This window comes from Monodelphis domestica, chromosome 1, assembly GCF_027887165.1.
Source record: "Monodelphis domestica isolate mMonDom1 chromosome 1, mMonDom1.pri, whole genome shotgun sequence".
NCBI lineage: Eukaryota > Metazoa > Chordata > Mammalia > Didelphimorphia > Didelphidae > Monodelphis > Monodelphis domestica.
In genome coordinates, this window is record NC_077227.1 from 354,393,860 (window position 1) to 354,413,509 (window position 19,650).

The following is a 19,650-nucleotide window of genomic DNA, read 5'->3' on the forward strand; positions in this document are numbered from 1 at the left end:
TAACTTTTATATATCTCTTACTATGTGTTAGACATTTTGCTAAAGTTTTACAATTATCATCTCATTTGATCCTCACAATAATTCTGCAAAGCAAATGCTATTATCATTCCAATTTTACAGATGAAGAAACTAAGATAAATGAGTTTAGTGACTTGTCTGGTGTCACCCAACTAGTAAGTGTCAGGTCAAATTTGAACTCCAGTCTTCCTGACTGTCCTTTATCTACTGCACCAAGATAGGTTGGCAATCCTGTTCTTTGTTGCATTTAAATCACATCTAGAGTATGATGTTGAGTTCTGGGTGTCACAGTTTTGGAAGAGATACTGAAAACTGTGCTGCATTACTAGAACATTACTGTGATGGTAAGAGAAACAGAGACATTCCATGCCACATGAGGATGAGATGAAAAAAACTGGGAGTGGTGGGGCAAGAGGAAAAAAAGACTCATGGGCCATGCAATCTGTTCAGATGATCTGATTGGTCCCAGAAGACAGAACTGGAAACAACAGAAATGAAAATTACATAGAAACAAATTTCACCTGGATATAAAGGACTTCCTAATAGTTGGAACTGTTCAATTCTGTAATGGACTGTCTAATGAGATAACGAATCTCTCATCATTAGATGTTTTCAAGGAGAATTTGGATGTCCAGTAGTTGGGAAGCTTAAGGGGGGTGGGGGAGGGTAGCAGAGATCCGTGCTTCAGATGGCCATTGAAAGAGATTACTTTTAATGTCTTTTGTGGACTGATATAAGAGGAACAATCCAAATGCAAATTTTGCCACCATCCTCAGTCCTTTCAATATTATGCTTGATGTAAAAGGATTCATGTAACTGATCAGCATAAAGTGCTCTCTTGGTCTTCATAACACACCAACATGGCCCAGCTTCCCTGGGGGGTTTTGTGGGCTAGGGAGAGAAAGATCTAAACAGGATGTAGTAAAAACTACTGCCAAGAGTTGGAATAAAGGCATGCCAACAGGGACTAGACCCCAAGGAGAAAAATCCAAGCAATATAAGTACTTTGGTTGGGAAGTTCTTCATTTGGCAGTGTTTTTCTATCACTCTACCAATCTGGGAAAACCTTTTTTTTTCTCTCTCTTTTTTAAAAATGAGGGATTTCTAGGGTCTGTCCCTGGGGCACCAGGTTGTACTAATAATTGGGACAGTAGAGCGAACACTGTGTGCCACATACAACCTGCTTTCCTTAAGAAAATGACCTAGATCAAGCAGAGATGGATCTGAGACTAGAGTGGATCCTCCATGCCACCTACTGATTCTCCCTAGATCCCACAATTGTCAGCCTCCACCTGGACACAAGGTAATGGGATATGTGGTATTGGGGAAAGGACATGATTTTATTTTTTCATAACGGAGATTAAATTGTCCCCTTGAGAGTCAAGCTATGGCTGCCCCTCCTCGTATATTGTGAAATAAGGGAAATAGTATTAGGCTTGAAGTCTAAAGATGTGGGTTCAAGTTAGCATTCTGCTATTAATTTCATACAAGTCACTTTGACTCTTGAGTCTTACTTTCTCAACTGAAAAACAAAGGTAATAAGGTTTATTTAGTGTTGAGAGATCTTAAAACTGCCTTTCGGGGTTGCTTTCCTTAGCTTGTTTCTGTTTCTATCAAAAAGGGCAAAAGAAGGGTTATTACCTGCCTTATTTACCTCATATGATTGTGACGAAAGAAAGTGTAAATTGTAATCCTGAGCCTCAGCTTTTTCTCTGGAAAATGGGGATAAAAATGCAGCATCGCAGATCTACAAGGGGAAGGAGAGCGCTATACCATTATGAGTACTTATTAGAGCAAAGGTGGGGGAGAAAGAACGAGGATTGCCCTTCCAAAGACAAAGCTACCTTGTCTCCCACCCCGACTCCCATCACGGCCTGGGTTAAGGAAGGGAAGAGGAGGGAGAATGGATGGGGGTTGGGGCGGGGGGTGGGGGGGCGATGTGCAGCGGAGCCCAGCTGTTGAACTCGGAGCTAGGCGGGCATTAAGCCTGATGGAAATGCCGCGTGCGTGCGTGCGCGCGTGTGTGAGAGGGAGAGAGCTAGAGAGAGAGAGGGAGAGTGGGAGAGGGAGAGCGAGAGCGAGAGCGCCGGGGGAAGAAGGGCTTCTCTCAGTCAGCGGCTCAGCTCGCCCTGCCGCCAGTTGGTGCTAAGGCAGTTGAAGTGGCGGCTTGCAAGCGGAGCGAAGCCAACCCTGCGCGCTGAGGGGCCGCCCGAGGGGCAGCCGCCTAGCCTGGGAGAGAAAGGGAACAGGGAACCCCCCCAAATCTATGGTTGGAACTGGGCTTCTTTTTTCGCCAATGCAAAAAGGAATATGCAGTGCATTTTCGCCTTCTTTTGCACCGGTTTTCTAGGGGCGGTAGTAGGTGCCAATTTCCCCAACAACATTCAGATCGGTGAGTGGGAAAGCATTTGGCTGGGGATGGGGAGGAGGCTGGAAGTCACTTTCTAGGTTTGGGTATTGGGGGCTGGTGGTCGCTGCTTTGGTACACGGGCTTTTCTACGCGCGTGGCCAGGAGCGGCTGGGCTTGCTGCGGACGTGCCACGGGCTCGGGGGGCTGCTAGCGCAGGGAAGGGGTGTCTTTTAACCCTCTTCCCGACGAGATGGAGGGTGGGGGCATGGGGAAGTTTGTGCACGCACGCGCGCGGACATGGACGGACACACACACACACACACACAGCGTGCGAGTGAAATGGTGGAAGCGACGCTTTGCAAATAGGCTGCAGTTGACAAGGGAATGGTGGGCGTTCAGTTAACCCTAACCCTCCCCTCCTCCATTTTAGAAACTAAAGCTAGCTGTGGTGGGCTGAAGGGATAAATAAGACAGCAGCGTAGCCCAGCGTAGCCTTCCCCTAGAAAGCAAACAGCCTGAGGCTGTGGGGCTCCCTCTCTCATTCTAACACACTCTCCTCCGCCCTCACCCCCACCCCACTATTCAATAATTCATTAGCCTCTTTTTTCCTTTGGTTAAATTTCCCCTCCCCCTGGTATTTTTACCTTCAACATCGGAGAATCTACCCTTTCCTAGCTTCGAGTCCACCCTCCCCCAAACCCTCACTCCCTTTCTTCTATCTCCTCTGTTCCATTCCATCAAGTTAAAGAGACTCCTGGCTTCTTCCGAGATGCAGCATCTCGATTATACTGGCTATCCACCCCCTCCCTCCCAGCCTTCTCTCGCTCGCGTCCAAAACAAAACCTCCCCCCCCCCCAAGCTGCAGCCTGTGGTACTAGGTAGTGAACACGTGCCATCAATCAACCCAGGAAAAAACCTTCCGTGAAGGATGGAGAAGGGGGGGGGGGGGGGCGTCGAGTTACATACACATGTGTTAAACGTGGTGTGAAACAGGGACCTGTCTCTGCTAACAGCTTCTCGCCTATTTTACCCCTCCTCATCCCACACTCCACTTTCTCTTCCCATCCCCCAAGGGATCCGCCGTGGAAAGTTTCCATTTCCCAGAGTTTGTGGGTCTTTGTGTGTCTGTGGTACACGTTGTTGCGGTGCTGCAACGCGAGGGCGCCTTGTCTCCCCGTTCCCTCACCTCGCCTCCCCCCCAACACACACACACATATACTCCTTTGATGCCAAGCAAAAAGCCTTAGAATAGGATTATGGCTGATGGAACTCCCATTGTTCCTTGACACCTGTTACACCCAGGTTGGGGGTGGGGTGGGGGTAGTGACGGGGTGGAGGGGGGGCGCATTGTGCTCCTGTCTGTGCCTGTGTTCGGGTTCGTGTAGTCTGTGCGGCAAACTTCTGCGTGTTAACAGGCGCCCTGCTGGTTTCTTCAGCTAGACTCCCAACCATCACCCCACCAGCTCCCTGACAGCTCCAGCCTGGAGAGTTGTCCCCACCCTCTATTTCATTCATTGAAGGGAGGGGGGAGGGGAAGAGGGAGGGAAGTGTTCAGGGTGTGGTCTTCTAGCCGGCTAGTGTCTCGGAGGGGTAGAGCGGAGGAGGGAAGTCTCTTTCCTTCCTTAATACTGAATCTGCCAGAGTTTGTTTTGCTAATAAAATGGGGGTACAGGTGTATATACTGGCATTTTGTGTCTGCCTGCGTGTATGTGTGAGAGCGTAGGCATATGTGTATACATATGTAGATAAGCATGCGTATTTCCATATGTTTACAAGGTGTCCCAAAGTCTTAGTGCAGCTTTAAGCACAACAGTTTAAAAGGGCACTTTGGGGATAAGTGTACCAATTTATTTCATTCTGTGCTTGTGTATGCTGAGCTGTGAATACGTATCAGAAGCATAAACATAAATCCACCAGTCAGTCAGCAAGCTTTTATGAAGTGTTATGCAAAGGAGAGACAAAGGCAAAGATACCGTCTCTACCCTCAAGGTGTTTACAGTCTATGGGGGCAATATTTAGACTGTGTAAATGGAAAGAAATCTTAAAAGAAAGGCACTTAAAGTGAGGGGAAAGGTTATACCTGAGTTTGAATGTCTGTCTGTAAGGATATGTGTATATCTTTCTAAACAACTGTGTATGCAAGTTTGTATGCCTGGTTGTGCATATATAGTGTATTCTATTAGATGGGTATGTTATATGTGGGTACATGTGAGTGGTGTATGCACAATGTGTCTGAATTGTATGTGCGTTTATTTGTATGATGTTCACATGTGTGCCCATGTTATTATAGATGCCCCCAATTATGGCCATGTCTATGATTAAATAAACAACATATATTTGATTCTCTGCTTCCGTACACACATCTATGTGTACATACACACACGGGACTCCAGTAGTTTCAGGAAAATAAGGAAGTTTCAAACCTCCCCGTCCTCCTTCCTCTGGCCTAAGCCATTCCTAGTTGCATGGGCCCTGCGGTTTAGCTACTGAAATGTGGAAACTGGTTATATAAAGCAGGACTATAGAACAAGCCACATGATGGCTAGTACAGTGTGTTTGAACCCTCATGCGTCTTGGTGGGGGTGGGAAAGTGTGTGTATATGTGGGAGAGAGTGAGAGATGCTTCTGAGCTTCCTGGAATTCAAGGATTTTGCCAAAGCCAAGCAGCAAGTGTCAAATCCAGGATTCACTGCAGATTGGACTGGACTCTTATTATTGTATAGCAGAGAAAAGGAAACAGCCTGACATAGTTAAGAGAACACTGACTGGAGACTCAGATTTTATTCCTGACTCTGCCACTATCTGTCTATGCATCTTTGAAACATTGGTTCCATTCTCTGGACCTTAGTTTCCCTCTCAGTGGTTGAACTAGATAACTTCTGAGCCCTCTTCCAGATCTGAGGTTTTGTGTTTTAAAGTCCCTTCCAATTCTTACTGATGTTCTATGGTCCAGTGATCCTGTGAATGGTATTTAGCCAGTTTCCTAGTACACTATGGCTATGTTTAAAACCCAGATGGTATGTTTTTTTTTCCTTATAGGGGGATTATTTCCAAATCAGCAATCCCAGGAACATGCAGCTTTTAGATTCGCTTTGTCACAACTCACAGAACCCCCGAAATTGCTCCCCCAGATTGATATAGTGAACATCAGCGACAGCTTTGAAATGACGTATAGATGTAAGTAAATATTCTGGATTCTCTCCTTCTTTTATTGTTTTGATTGTTATCTACCATAGCCCCCAAAAGGCAATGGGGAAGTGTTATTGAAAACAAATCCAGTCTTCAAAGCAAAATTCCTGAGGTCTTTCTAGTTCTTTCTGGGCCTGGTTTTTGTGAACCCCTCATCCATTGGGTTGACTCTCCCTGGGGCTGACTGTAAATAATTTGGCAATGGTTGTTCTATCCTGAGGAATATCACCACAGTTATGATTTAATTCTCTGGTTCAGCATGGTAAACAGCATCCCATGGTGAGCTAAACATTTCATGATTACACAAGAAACTTCTAAGTACTTTGGAGGTAGGAGGCATGTGTCTGGAGACTTCCTCTCATCCTGAAGGGAAAACAGCACCCATTTGGGGTAGGCCAAATCTGAAAGTTCTTCTTTATGAGAGTCGGGTGAGACATTACACACTCAGTTCCACATCTGGTAGAGTTAGTATTATCCATTTAAAATATTCACTCCAACTAGTCCTCAAAGCATTTGGAAGTGGTAAACAGATTAATAGCAGCAATATAGGTAAGGAATTTGAGGGTAAAATACATAAAAGCTCATTTAAAGGAAGAAGAAAAAATAGATGGGTTTCAGGTGTCTGACCTGAGAAAATTAAAAGTTTGAGTAATTAATGTGCATCTAAGTACATGGAATGACATAAGGTACAGGATCTTGCATGGTTATGCAAAAGAGGCAAAAGCTATGCTCTGTAAGTTGATAATATATTCTTATCAGCTACATCTGGTGAATAGCACAGTTGCAAAGTTGAAGATATAGTTGGGCTTCTTTATAGGGGTATTTAGAGCCCTTCGATTTCCTTTGTTTCTGCTTTTTTCCATAATAGGCAACTCGGAGATGTAGGCGAGACAACTTTGTATTGTTCTTATACCGTACTGGATATTATGTATATATTACAACTTATACAAATTATATGAGATAGTATTTACAAACCTCAAAACACTATATAAAGTCAGCTATTATATTGTTGTTATTAATAGCTTGTACCAATCTACTATGTGCTGGTTTGCTCCATTGGTTCAGTTGGCAAAACTTTGGCCTGAAATCAGGAGGTTTGGGTTCTAGTACCAGCTCTGCTAATATCCAGCAATATGACCTTTGGTAAAAAGCATAATCTTCCTGGCCTCAGTTTCTCCACTGATAAAATGGATTAGATAAAATAGATTCAAAAAGTCCCCTCCAACTCTAAATCAACAATGCTTACCTTTATGTCTCCCCCAGTGCAGAACAGCTGAGCACATAGATTAATCAATGGGTTGTTGAATGAAGGAGTGAAGGAATGAATAATAATAGGAAGACCAGAATACATGAAGAAAGATAAATGGAGCTTCTTGTAATGAGAGAGTGGGTGAGGGGAGGGTAGCCAGGTTTTCTTTGGGTTTAGACATTGATTCATTTTGAAAAATTATTATGTGCAGATCTCTCAGCTTTGTGATAAAGGTGAGAGCAGATAAGAGGAAAAAGATATAAAGATAAATTAGAACAAATCCCAATTCTCCAGTTGCTTAGGAGAAGAGGGAGAAAAACCATCTACAAAGATGACCATGATATAAATTAATGGTCTGATGAGAAGGACCTGGTTTTGGGGTTTAGAGCTAGCTATGAGTCCTGGCATATATTTTTTACCAATTGTGTGGCTCTAGAGAAGTCTCCTTAGCTCTCTGAATCTTATTTGTTACTATGTCAAAAAGGGATTGTAACACTTTCATGACTAAATGTCTATGGCTATATAAAGGGAAAGTGTTTTGTAGATTAACAAAGGGTCGTGGAAAGAATCCTGGGTTTGAGAGCAGAGGCTAGGGCTGAGAATCCCAGCTGTGCCATCTCCTAGCAATGTGAACTTAGACAAGCTAGTTTGCATGCTTAAGCCCATTGGCTCCTCTGTAAAATGGGGATGAGAATTAACCTGTCCCTCACAGGGTTGTTTTGAGGATCATTTGAGACAGTTTGCATTATAAACCATACAACTGAATAGTCATTGCATAATTACGTGTTGAATCTTAGTAGAAGCTAGAGAATTATTTAGGGGGGATGTCGTAGAGAGGATTCCTGGCAAGATGATAATCTTGTTCTTTTCTATCTAAGCCAGACAACATCTAGAGTAGGTACTACATTTTAGGATGCTGAGTTATAGTCAGAGAAAGGAAATCAAGATTAAGCCACATGCCTACAAGCAGAAGGAATTGGGGATACTTAGACTGGAGAAGGGGAGAATGTGGAAGTGTTTTTAAGTATTCAAAGGATTATCATGTGAAGGAAGGATGAAACTTGTTCTATTTGGTCACAGAAGGTAGAATGGGAAACAATGAGCAGGTTTCAGGGACATATGTTTATTCTTTGATATAAGGAAAACCTTCCAACATTAGGTCTATCCCAGATGGGGAGGACTGTCTTGAGAGGAACTAGGGAGGAGCTCCCCTTTCCTGAAGGTCTTCAAGCAGAATCTGGAGGACCACTTTTGGATATCCTGTTCAGTTATGTGTCCAAGTACCTTTAGTTTCGGATACCTTTAAACTATGATATTTGGAAATATAAATTTGACTTGTTATTATTGGATGAGTTATTACTTGTAACTAGTACATGACTATATAAATAAAAGATTTTTTATTAGTAATGTGACAAGTTAATAAATTGTCAGTAAATATTTATTAAGTGCCTACTATGTGCCAGGTATTGTACACAGTGCTAATAGTACAAAGAAATTCAAGAAACAATCCCTGATGTTGAGGAGATTCTATGGTTACCTAAAGCTATGGTATCAGATGATAGAGCAGGGTTTGGGACAAGGAACCGTGGAATACTTCAAAGAGGAAAATATATTTACAGAAATCAACTCTGACTGTGATTTGATATTGGATCTGAGGCTGTTTTTCAGGACAATAGTTGTAGGGCATGTGGGGAATTGAGGGCACATAAGAAAAATGAGTTGGGGGATGGATATATACTGCTTGATTTTTACTTATAAGAAATTCTGAATAAGCTTGAGCTATAGGATAGAGTCAATAAGATACGAGAAGGCTTTAGGTGACTGAAAGAGCTTATTAAAAGCTGAAAGTTCTCATAGTTGCAAACCATGTCAGTAGCCCAGGCAGGTGGGATGAGCAGGACAGCTAGTGATGAAGGTGACTGCCCCTGGGTCAGGAAATAGAGGGTCAGTAGATTCCTTTAGGATACAATATAAAAATGACAGCTAGGTGGTGCAGTAGATAGCATGCTGGGCCTGGAGTGAGGAAGACCAGAGTTAAAATCCAACCTCAGACACTTACTAAGTGTGTGACCCCACATAAGTCACTGAACCATTTTGCCTCAGTTTCTCCATTTGCCAAATTATTTGGAGAAGGAAATGGCAAGCCACTCCAGTATCTTTGCCGAGAAAACCCCAAATGGGGTCACAAAGAGTCAGATACAACCAATAAATGACTGAGCAAAATAAAAATGACAAGAATGGTTATCTCATGAAGTTAAGCCTTCCTCCCAGGTGATTTTTTTTTTGTACAAAGTAAAGAAAAATGGATCTAGGCAAATTTCTTCTTAGTATCCAATGAATCCCAAATAGTTATCATTTATGTGACTTGAGGTACCTAGTGCTTATATAAGTTCTGTTTGCTAATTCACTATATAACTTTCCTAAGTCATTTCCACTACCACTCCTACCTCCTGAATTTCTTTCTCTCTTAATTAGGAGAGTTGGCTTTGGTCACAGAATCTGAGAATTTGAGTCTTAGAAGAGACCTCAGTGGCCATCTGGCTCAAACCACGTTGGAAAAGGAATCACCATTATAACATACTCAACAAACTATTTTGAAACCTTCTATAGAGGGAGAACTTACAACATCTTAAGCAGCCTTGAGTCTTATCTAAAATCTAAATTGACCTTTGCAAATTCCATCCATTTCTCCAGGCTCTGTCCACTGGCACCAAGCAGAACAATTCTAATCTAGTTTCCACACAGTAATCCTTTAAATACTTGAGATATGTGACTCTTTCTAGCTCTAATATACTATAACTTAATGGATTAGCAAGACCCAATATGGAAGGTAAGAATTTTTTGATGAAAACATTTCTGAGCTTTTGAGATGAGTTTGGCCATCATAGTATGTAGACTTCAAGCTCATATTAATTCTTCTTGTTCAGCTTTGGTTTTTATTCACTGTAAATGCTTATTACTGAGTGAACCATGTGCTTTCCTCATCTTTGTGGGATAATCCAGTTTAGACATTTTTCCATTGGTAGAATAATAACTTAGATTTCATAATACTTTGTATCAAAATGCATGCTATTCATTATAATGAAAACTAGCATTTTTAACTTCTTATGATTTACAAAGTGATTTCCATATGTTATTTCATTTGATCCTTTGAGTAAGGGTATTATTCCCATCTTATAGATGAGTCATTTGAAGCTGATGGATAGAGATTAAACAACTAGTAGGAGCAGCTGAGTGATGCTGTGGCTAGAGTACAGGGGCCTGAAGTCAGGAGGTCTCATCTTCCAGAGTCCAAACCTGGCCTCAGATACTGACTAGCTGTATGACCCTGGCCATGTCACTTAACCCTATTTTCCTCAATTTCCTCATCTCTAAAGCAAGCCAGAGAATGAAATTGCAAAACACTCCTTTATCTTTGCCAAGAAAACTTCAAATGGTATCACAAAGAGTCAGATATGACTGAAACAACTGGACAACCACAGAAACAAACAAGCTATTAAGCATCTGAGTCTGGATTCAAATTCAGGTCTTCCTGATTCATAAGATTATAGATTTGCAGCTGGAAGGTACTTCACAGACTATCTAGTCTCAACTCCTTGCTTATTTTACAGATAAGGAAACTGAGATTTAGATACTTGTCCAATATTACACAGAAAATGTCAGAGGTGGGATTTGAACTTAGATCTTCCTGGTACTCTGATATGCCACCTCACTGTCTCCTTACAGAAACCACAGAAGGGAGATGAGGTAGGAGTTAACACATGGGGAAACTAAGGCAGAAAAAGGCTAATTTACTGCCAATGGTCAAATAGCTAGTGACAGAAACAGGACTTGAACTCATACCCCTTGAACAAAAACTGAGTGCTCACTGAGAACTTAGAACTAGGAAAAGGACTTCTGAGGTCATTCAGGGAATGCACCAAAATTAATGCAACTTAACATGATAGAATTATTTTACTCTGCTCTCCCTGTCAACCTGTGTACTGTCTCTCTGCTCCTCCACCCCACCATAATAGATGAGCTCAGAGTTTGACTGGTGCACATCTTGAACCACATTCTAAGTCTGGCCTCCCACACCGAAAGGATGTGGTAGCTGGTAATGGATTGTTGTTAGTCATGCCATTGATTAAAAAGAAGCATTACTGCACTGTTTTGACTTTGTAGAATGCTTTAAAAACCTTTCTGCTAGTGACTCTCCCCACAACACCCTGCCTGGAATAAGCTAGTTTATTGCTCTACTCCATGGAACTTGTAATAAGAGTGGGCAGTTCGTGGTGATGCAGAGAGTTTGAGGGAACCGTGGAATTCTGTAAGATAAAGTGTAGTGTGTGGGAAGAGCCCTGGATAGACAGGTGGAATATCTGGTATAAAGTCCTGACTTGGTGTGTAATCTGAGGCAAAAGGGACTCTGTTTTCTCATGTGGTAAATAGGTATAATAATGCTTGCACTCTCTACCTCAGAGATATCATAAGGGAATTAAATGAAATAGAAGAGATAAAGTGTCATGGAAGCAATGTAGGAATATGAGCTTACTCTTATTTTTTTCCCCTCTTTCATGAGGCACTGGGCTCTGAAATGAGTAGATCCTTAATAAAACAAAAAGTATCAGAACTCAGAGTCCTGGTAAAAGTCCATAGTCTAAGATAGCCCTGAGAAGCAATTTCTTCTGACATTCTTGACAAGGGTCCATTTACCCTTTGCAGACCTCTGGTGATGATCTTCTCCAAGAAGTAGCTTTTCAGTGGTGGGATAGTTCTGAGTGCCTGGAAGTTTTCTGTTGTAATGAGCTAGAATCTGCTTCCCTTAAATGCTCCTAGGGCTGCCTTGGGGCCAGACAGGAGAGAATCCCTTTAAGCATTTGAAGAGAGCAACTGTGTGCTCCTTGTTTTGTCTCTTCTCCTGGCTAAATATCCCTAAGTTCATCAACAGATCCTCTCCTAGAATTTTCTTCCTCCTTTTCACCCCTTATCATCCTCATTACCTTGCTCTTGAAATGTGTCTACTAGTCAGTGCCCTTCCTAAAATGTAACATGGAAGTGAATGCAGGACTCTGGGCATGGACTGACTAGAGCATAATATATCAGGATCATCACCTCTCTCTTTCCAGGAAATGATACCTTTTTTGACATTTTAGGATTGCATTAACTCCTTTGGTTGTCGTCACTCTCTTGACTTGTATTGAGCTTGTGTTCCATAAATATTTTTTCCAAGCTCTTTTTTACATTGTCTATATTCACTATCCCTTTTCTAGTCTTGTGCAGTGGATTCATCTGAGCCATAAAATAGACCTTTGTGCTTAATGCAATTATGTTCAATGTTCAGGTTGGGCCATTATCCTTGTTTGTCAAAATCTTACATAATATTGATTTTGGGGGCCAGCTGGGTGGCTCAGTGGACTGAGAGCCAGGCCAAGGGATAGGAGATCTGAGGTTCAAATCTGATCTCAAACACTTCCCAGCTATGTGACCCTGCGCAAGTCACTTAATCCCCATCGTCTAGCCCTTACTACTCTTTTGCCTTGGAACCAATATACAGTATTGATTTTAAGATGAAAGATAAGAGTTAAAAAAATTACTGATTTTGTCATCTAAAGTCTTTTCATCCTCAACTTCATATCATCTACACATATAATTATGATAAATATACCATCTAGGTTTTCATCTGTGTCAGTTACAAAAAATGGCCAACACAGGAATGGGGACAGAGTCCTCAGACACTTCACTAAAGACTTTAGCCAACTTACCATTTTCCCATTATTGACTATTTTTTGAGTCTAAACATTCAATAATTTATGAGATCATCTAACTCTCTACTCACTCACATTTCTCCATCTTGTTCATAAGGATACCATAAAAATTATGTCAAATTCTTTGTTCAAGTCTAAGTGACTTTTTTATCTAAAGCATTCCCCTGACTTACTAGTCTAATAACCCTTTTGGGAAAGAAAATGACTTTAATTTATTGTGGTCTTTTAAAAAAAATCTTTTTAAAACCCTTGCCTTCCATCTTAGAATCTTAGAATGTGTATTGGTTCTAAGGCAAAGAATGGTAAGGGCTAGCCAATGGGGGCCAAGTGACTTGCTCAGGGTCACCCAGATAGGAAGTATCTGAATTCAGATTTGAACCCAGGACCTCCTGTTTCTACGCTTGGCTCTCAATCCACTGAGCCACTCAGCTTACCCCTGTTGTGGTCTATTCTTGATGAATCCATGCTATCTCTTAATGATTGTCAATTCCCTTTCTTCTTGCAAACAAAGAAAACCATTAATAATGTAGAATTTCACAAAGATTTGAAGCCACACTCATCATGTAATAGTTTTTGGGCTCCATATTCTTCGCTTTATCAAAAATCAGAACATTTGCCTTTATCTAGTGTTATGGCTGGTACCTTCCTCCCCGGTCCTTCATGATCTGTCAAAGACAAGTGACAATGGCTCGGCAATTACATCTATGATGACTTTTAATATCTTGTGATATAGATCATCTGGACATGATGACTTGTACTAATTGAGAGAAGCTATGTGAATTAATTTCATCTCCTTGCTTTTTCTTGGATTTCTACTCATGTTAGTCATTTCTGTTCTTTCCTTCCTTGTCCAAAGATCATTTTCTTTAGTGTGGAGAATGAAGAAGAAAAATAAGAATTTTGCTTTCTCTCAGGAATGTTATTATCTTAATCCACCCCCAAAATGAACTTTCCCTTCTTTGTTCCCTTTCACACCCAACGAATCCTGGATCTTCTTGTTCTTGTTGTCCTAGCACTCATTTCTATCCTCAATCCTTTCTATTCTTTAGCAGGCTGACACTCTTCTTATAGAAACATAGTGCATGTTTCTATTCACCCTCCTTTACCTGTTCTTTCTTCCATCATTTTTGCCTGTCTTTTCAAAACCAGTTTGATAGTCTGCATTTTAGATAACCTTTCTTTTCAATAAACTTTCATCTAATGGTTTTAGATAACCTTTCCTTTTTCTTCCTCAACAAAACTGTTTGTATTTTCATCATCCATCCTTGATGGATGCCCACTCCTCTTATGCTAGCGTCTCTTACAGATGTTATTCTTTGGGAATGCCACTTTATCTTTCTCTAAAACCATTTGAAATCTGTTCTCCAAAAGCCTAAAATGTATGTCAGATGATGCTGGTCACTTTACTCATCTTCTCTATTATAGATGGACAGTGGTCACATCTCCCCCACTGTTTAGTAACAAGTTCCTGCTTTCCAGCCAGGCTCTGGTCCAGAATAATAAGACCTCTTTGTTACTTCCTCTGCTTCTTGCCAAATGACCCTATTAATAAGGCAATTGATTAATTTATAAGATGTTTTGCTTTTGGCAGAGAGAAAATATCTGGAAAATAATATGTAAGAAAAATTTCATATAGCCTTTTATAAATATTATCCCATTTTATATTCACAACAACCCTGAGAAATGGGTGCTATTATTATCCCCATTTTATAAATGGAAAAACTATGTCAGACAGAGGTTAAGTGGGGTGCCTGGTCTTGCATAGCTGAGTCTATTTTGAATTCAGGTCTTCCTGCCTCAAAGCCCAATGCTGATTTCACTGTCATCTAGTTGAAATCTTTCATTATTAGTATATCATAATTCCACTTGTGATCAATTTCCATAATTACTTGTCTATTAGTCACTTAACTCCAGGTGATCTCTAGGATGCCCTTATCCTAATATCACTTTTTTCTTTTCATTACACCTCATCTAAGAGTATCCATATTATGTTCAACTTCTGGTGCATGGATCTTCCCTCCTTTCAATATTTTAATATCTTCTTAATTTAATGTTCCTCTACCTCCTTACTTGCCTATGTTATTTCTTTAAATTAAGGTTTATACTTATAAAACTATATTCTTGTTTTGAATCCTCCCAAATCTCACAGATGCCTGTAAGGGGTCAGATTCAACCTTATATTATCTAATTTGCCTTCTTTACTAACCATACTTTGTGTATAGACATATGAAATTATTTTTCTTCTGTCTCTTCTCTTGGTTTTTATCTCATCTGAATTACTGTTCTGCTCCACTGATATTCTAATTCAAATGTTGTATCTACTATACTTTTGTATTTGGCTTGGCAGATACAGCCGAGCAGTTACCTGCCTTCTTCCATTTTCCATTTAAAGCTTTCTTGATCAGACTTGCAAGACCAGAAAAAAAAAAACCAAAACATTTTTTGCTGACCTTCAAAAAGTGCACTTTATGCCTGGCCAAGACCCCATCATTTCTTTATTGTCAGTCATGATCCAGGAATTTGAGTCTTATTCTCAGACATCATCTTCTTAACCAAATCCACCTTTGTTCTTGTTGGTAGCAGTGGCAAAATAGAAACAAAATACCCCCCCCAAATGTGGAAAAAATACTTGCTGCATCTCTTTTATGCCTTGCCTCTATAATTTCATAATCTCAAGCAACTTTTTTCCTAAGTTTCTTGGGGTGGCATCCCTTTTTCCTATACTCCCATCAGGAGTTAATAGTGGTCACCACATCTGAAAAGTCTTGACATTCTCTTGGTTATATCCTTGGAAAAAGAGGCTGTGTAGGAAGGAGTAAGAACTAGCTTTGTGGCAGCTAGATGGTATAGTAGATAGAGCACTGGGTCTGAAGTCAGGAAGTCTCCTCTTCCTGAGTTCAAATTCAGCCTTGGACACTTACTAGCTAGGTGACTGTGAGCAAGTCACTTAACCTTTTGCCTCAGTTTCCTTATCCATAAAAATGGGCTGGAGAAGGAAGTGGCAAATCATTCCAGTATCTTTGCCCAGAAACTCCAAATGGAGGCACAAAGAGTTACATACTACTGAAAATAACTGAATAAGTGCTAGCTTTAAAATCAGAGAAACTAAGTTCAAATTCCAGGTCTATTTCTTACTAATTTTAATGGGCAAGTAGTAGACTTCGGTAAGATATTTAACCTCACTGGGTCTTGGTTTCTTCTTCTATAAAAGAAATTTGTACCTGGTAATCTCTAAGATTCTTTACAGCTCTAAATCCATACTATGGAAAGACATCCTACTTCTCTGATGTTCATGTCACCTCAATAGATGGGTACTTCCAGTATTCTTCAGGACACAGTCACTGACTATCACTTATTAATTGACTGATTCATACGTAGACTTATCCTGTAGATATAGATCCAAGAGGGGATCATTTACTTCAACCCCTTACTTTAAAAATAGGCAGCTAGGTGACTCAGTGGATAGATAGCCAGGTCTGAAGTTAGGAGGTCCATCATTCAAATTTGACCTCAAATACTTCCCTATATTTCAAATCTTGTCTCAGATACTTCTTAACTGTGGGACCCTGGATAAGTCACAACTCCAGTTGCCAAGCTTTTACCATTCTTCTACCTTGGAACTGATAAGACAAAAGGTGCTAAGGATTAAAAAATAAATAAAATAAAATTGAAGAACTAAAGTTGGCCCAGAGGAGATATGATTTGTCCACATTTCCATAGGCTAATCCTCTGATAGCTACTGAGCAAATCTGTGGCCCTGCTGATCCACAACATACCCCTTGCCTCATTTGATTTTTCTTCAGAGGGAATGAGACTACTCCTCTATCGGAAAAATCATATTCCTGAAGAAATATTTGTTGAATTGAATTCCTTCTAATTCAGGAGCCTTGGGGAGCTACTGGCAGAGGTTAGTCCATAGAAATTCTGAGCTAAGATTGTACCAAGTTCCTTTTGGTATATGGTATAATAAATAAAAGTGTTCAATTTGGAGTCAGGAAGACCCTAATTTGAATATTTCCCCTATCTGTTTGACCCTGGAAAGATCACTTAATCACAGTTTCCTTAGTTTCTATTATTAGAGGATATTAATAGAACCTACTTTGAAAGATTGTTGTGAGGATCAAATATGATAATGTACATAAAGTGCTTTGTAAACCTTTAAGTGCTATACAAATGAATATTGTTATTAAATCACATAAAATATATGTTAGTTGTTATTTTTGTTGTTGATCATGGGTTTGAAGATGTTAAAATATTGTTTAAATGGCAGTTAGCCTTAGTTTGACCTCAGAAAGGGTAAATTTAAATAGTTCCAAAAGGAACATTAGTTTTCAGTAATCATTTATACACCTTTTCGGTGGCCCCCTTCAGTTGTTCCTAAATGATAGACCCTTATCTTCATTGCTGCCTGTCCTTCAGATGGCAGTGATAATGAATTTCCACCCCTTTTATGGGTAGGAGTTCAGAATGCTTTTAACCCACATCTGCCCACCGATACCTCTCTGTATAATGCAGTGGCTCCAAATAACATCTTCCTTCCTAGAGTATGCCATCTGTATGGGAGCTTTGAGAATCTATCATGACTGGAAATATTTTTCCCCACCACTAGATACTTTTGTATCACCTCTGTACCCTACATCACTTTACAAAGTCTCAAAAGGCATGAAGAGGAACTCCTTGGAACTCTGGTTCTCATAGTATGAAGCCTCAGCTGTATGAATAAAGCAGCTTTCAGTAACATTTATTCAGTAAATATTCACTAAATGATAGGACTCCTGTGCTAAGTGCTGAGCCAGCTGCTAAGATGGATGAAAGAATAAAGCGTTATAAAAGGAACACTAGAAAAAAAGTCAAATGTCTTCCCTTTGCCTCTTCAAAGGATTATCAAAGATTTAGGGATAGAAGAGATCATAGGGGTTATTTTGTTCAATTGCCTCAGTTTATATATGAATAAATTGAAGCCAAGAGAGGTTAAATGACTACGCTATGATCAGTCTTTGGCACTCTGGATTTGAACGATAGTCTAGTGTCCTCAGTGCCATGAGATCTTTGGGAAACTATCCCCCCCCCCTCTTTAATCCTCAGTTTCTTCTTCTGTAAAAATGAGTAGGTTGGACCAAATGATCTCTAAGGCACCTCCTATTTCTAATGTTCTATGGCAGAGTCCCTTCCCTCAGGTCACTCATAATTTAGTAGGGGAAACACAACAGGTATATAAAGGAATGATAGGGGGTAGACTTAGGACCATGAAGGGAGGGATTTCCAGAGTGCCATGTGTAAGGAAGGAGGAAATGGAACATCTTGCATGTGAAACAACAAAAAGCCAGGATGGCAGCACCAAAAGTAGCTGAAAGGGGGATCACATCTGGACAGGAAATCACTTTTAGGTGGCTAGATGGCAATCGGGAAAGGCAGCCTGAAGCATTGCCATTTGGATAGTATGAGAGAACCCCAACCTCCAGGGCTGAAGTCCTCCATGCTGCTTGTCTTGCTTTTGGTAAATCAAGTCCAGTTTATGGGCCAAAATAGATTACTCACAGTTAATTCTAATAATTCATGACTATTTTAAGGTCTGTTTGAGTTAGACCCTAAGTGGGAGAGCATTCCAGGCAGGAAGGTGTAAAACATATGGGTGGTTTGGTGAGACAACCATTGACCTGGAGCATAGAGTACATGAATGGGAGTGGTGAGAGAGAAGGTAGTTTATAAAGCCTGGTTGTGAGAGGACTTGAATGCCAGGCTAAGAGGCTCAGGCTTTATTAGGAGGGCAATATCTATGACAGAAAAGATGAAAAGGGGCAGCTCTGTGGCATAGTAGATAGAGAGACACATTTGGAGTGAGGAAGATCCGAGTTTACATCTTTCTTGCCTTGGACACTATCTATGTGACCAGGAGCAACTCTCTTGTGATACTGCGCAGGTCACTTTCCCTCGGTGAGATTCAGTTTTTCTCCTCTGTAAAAGGAGGGGATCATACTAATCAGGGGCCAACAAACTAAGATCAAGGGCTAACTCCTGCACTAAGAGTTTGGGGACACCTTGTTTATTGCTTCAGTTTTAAAAATGAGGAAACTAAAGTCCAAAGAATATAAGTGACTTGCCCAAGCCATGTTAACGAGCATTTATGAAGTACCTACTACATGCAAGGCTTGGAACTAAGTCCTAGAGCTAGGATTTGAAGCAGGTCCTGTATCTTGAAATCTGGCACTGTTTACACTGGATAATACAGAGAGCAAAAGGGAGAGAAAGTCTTGTTGAATAGAATTATCCAACAGGACCGTGAACCTGTAAAATCCAGGTGATAGTTCACAGCCTAACAGGGAGATGAATAGCTCAGGAGTCTAGATAGATGGGAAAGATGGACAAAGCTATAAACAGTTAGATGCTGAGTGACATCATTCTGTTTGGAATCAGAAACCTGAGTTCAAGTTCTAGTTCTTATCTCCTGTCCTTGTGACATTAGGCAAGACACTTTACCTCTAAATCTGTTCCTCCAGTTCAGATCAGATTAGATAAGGGAAGGTTTTAGCCTTAGCTAAATAGGTGCCAAGATAATGAAGGCATAGGTGGCATGTTTACAAAATGGGAGTAATAGTTGTAATACAGAACTTATAGGTGTCTGGATGAATGAATGAGAAGGGATTATTATTTTTTTTAAACCCTTACCTTCCATCTTGAAATGAATACTGTGTATTGGTTCCAAGGCAGAAGAATGGTAAGGGCTAGGCAATGGGGGTTAAGTGAACTGCTCGGGGTCACACAGCTGGGAAGTGTCTGAGGCCAGATTTGAACCTAGGACTTCCTGTCTCTAGGCCTGGTATTCTATCCACTTAGCTACCCAGCTGCCCCCACATAAGGAGAAATTATATATAAATTGCAAGGTATAAAAATGTGAATTGTCATTTAAAAATAATGATTCAGATTCAGAAGCGTGGTCTAGTTCAGATAAGAGTCATAGATTTTACACAAATGTGTGTGTGCACATGTTTTAGGGAGAGAAGAAGAGGGAGAATATCTTATATACAGACTGTCTACTTCTCATGGTATAAGCACATAGCAGGTTTTTAATAAATGATTGTTGAATTTAATTAATAATG

The 19,650-nt window shown here is 40.6% G+C and overlaps 1 protein-coding gene across 3 annotated transcripts in view; it reads left to right on the top strand.

Annotated features, from left to right (window-relative positions):
* Positions 1 to 1,743: 1,743 nt before the first annotated feature.
* Positions 1,744 to 19,650, top strand: part of GRIA1 (glutamate ionotropic receptor AMPA type subunit 1) — a 350,823-nt gene continuing 332,916 nt past the window's right edge. Inside the window, exons 1-2 of one of the 3 annotated variants that reach the window (XM_056811492.1) lie at positions 1,744 to 1,817; positions 5,408 to 5,545. In XM_056811492.1, coding sequence (XP_056667470.1) covers positions 5,533 to 5,545 — 13 coding nt within the window. In that variant the 5' untranslated portion in view covers positions 1,744 to 1,817; positions 5,408 to 5,532. Of the gene's footprint in view, positions 1,818 to 1,927; positions 2,411 to 5,407; positions 5,546 to 19,650 lie in introns of those variants that run through there. The other 2 variants (XM_003339564.4, XM_001379328.4) reach the window with 2 other exon arrangements.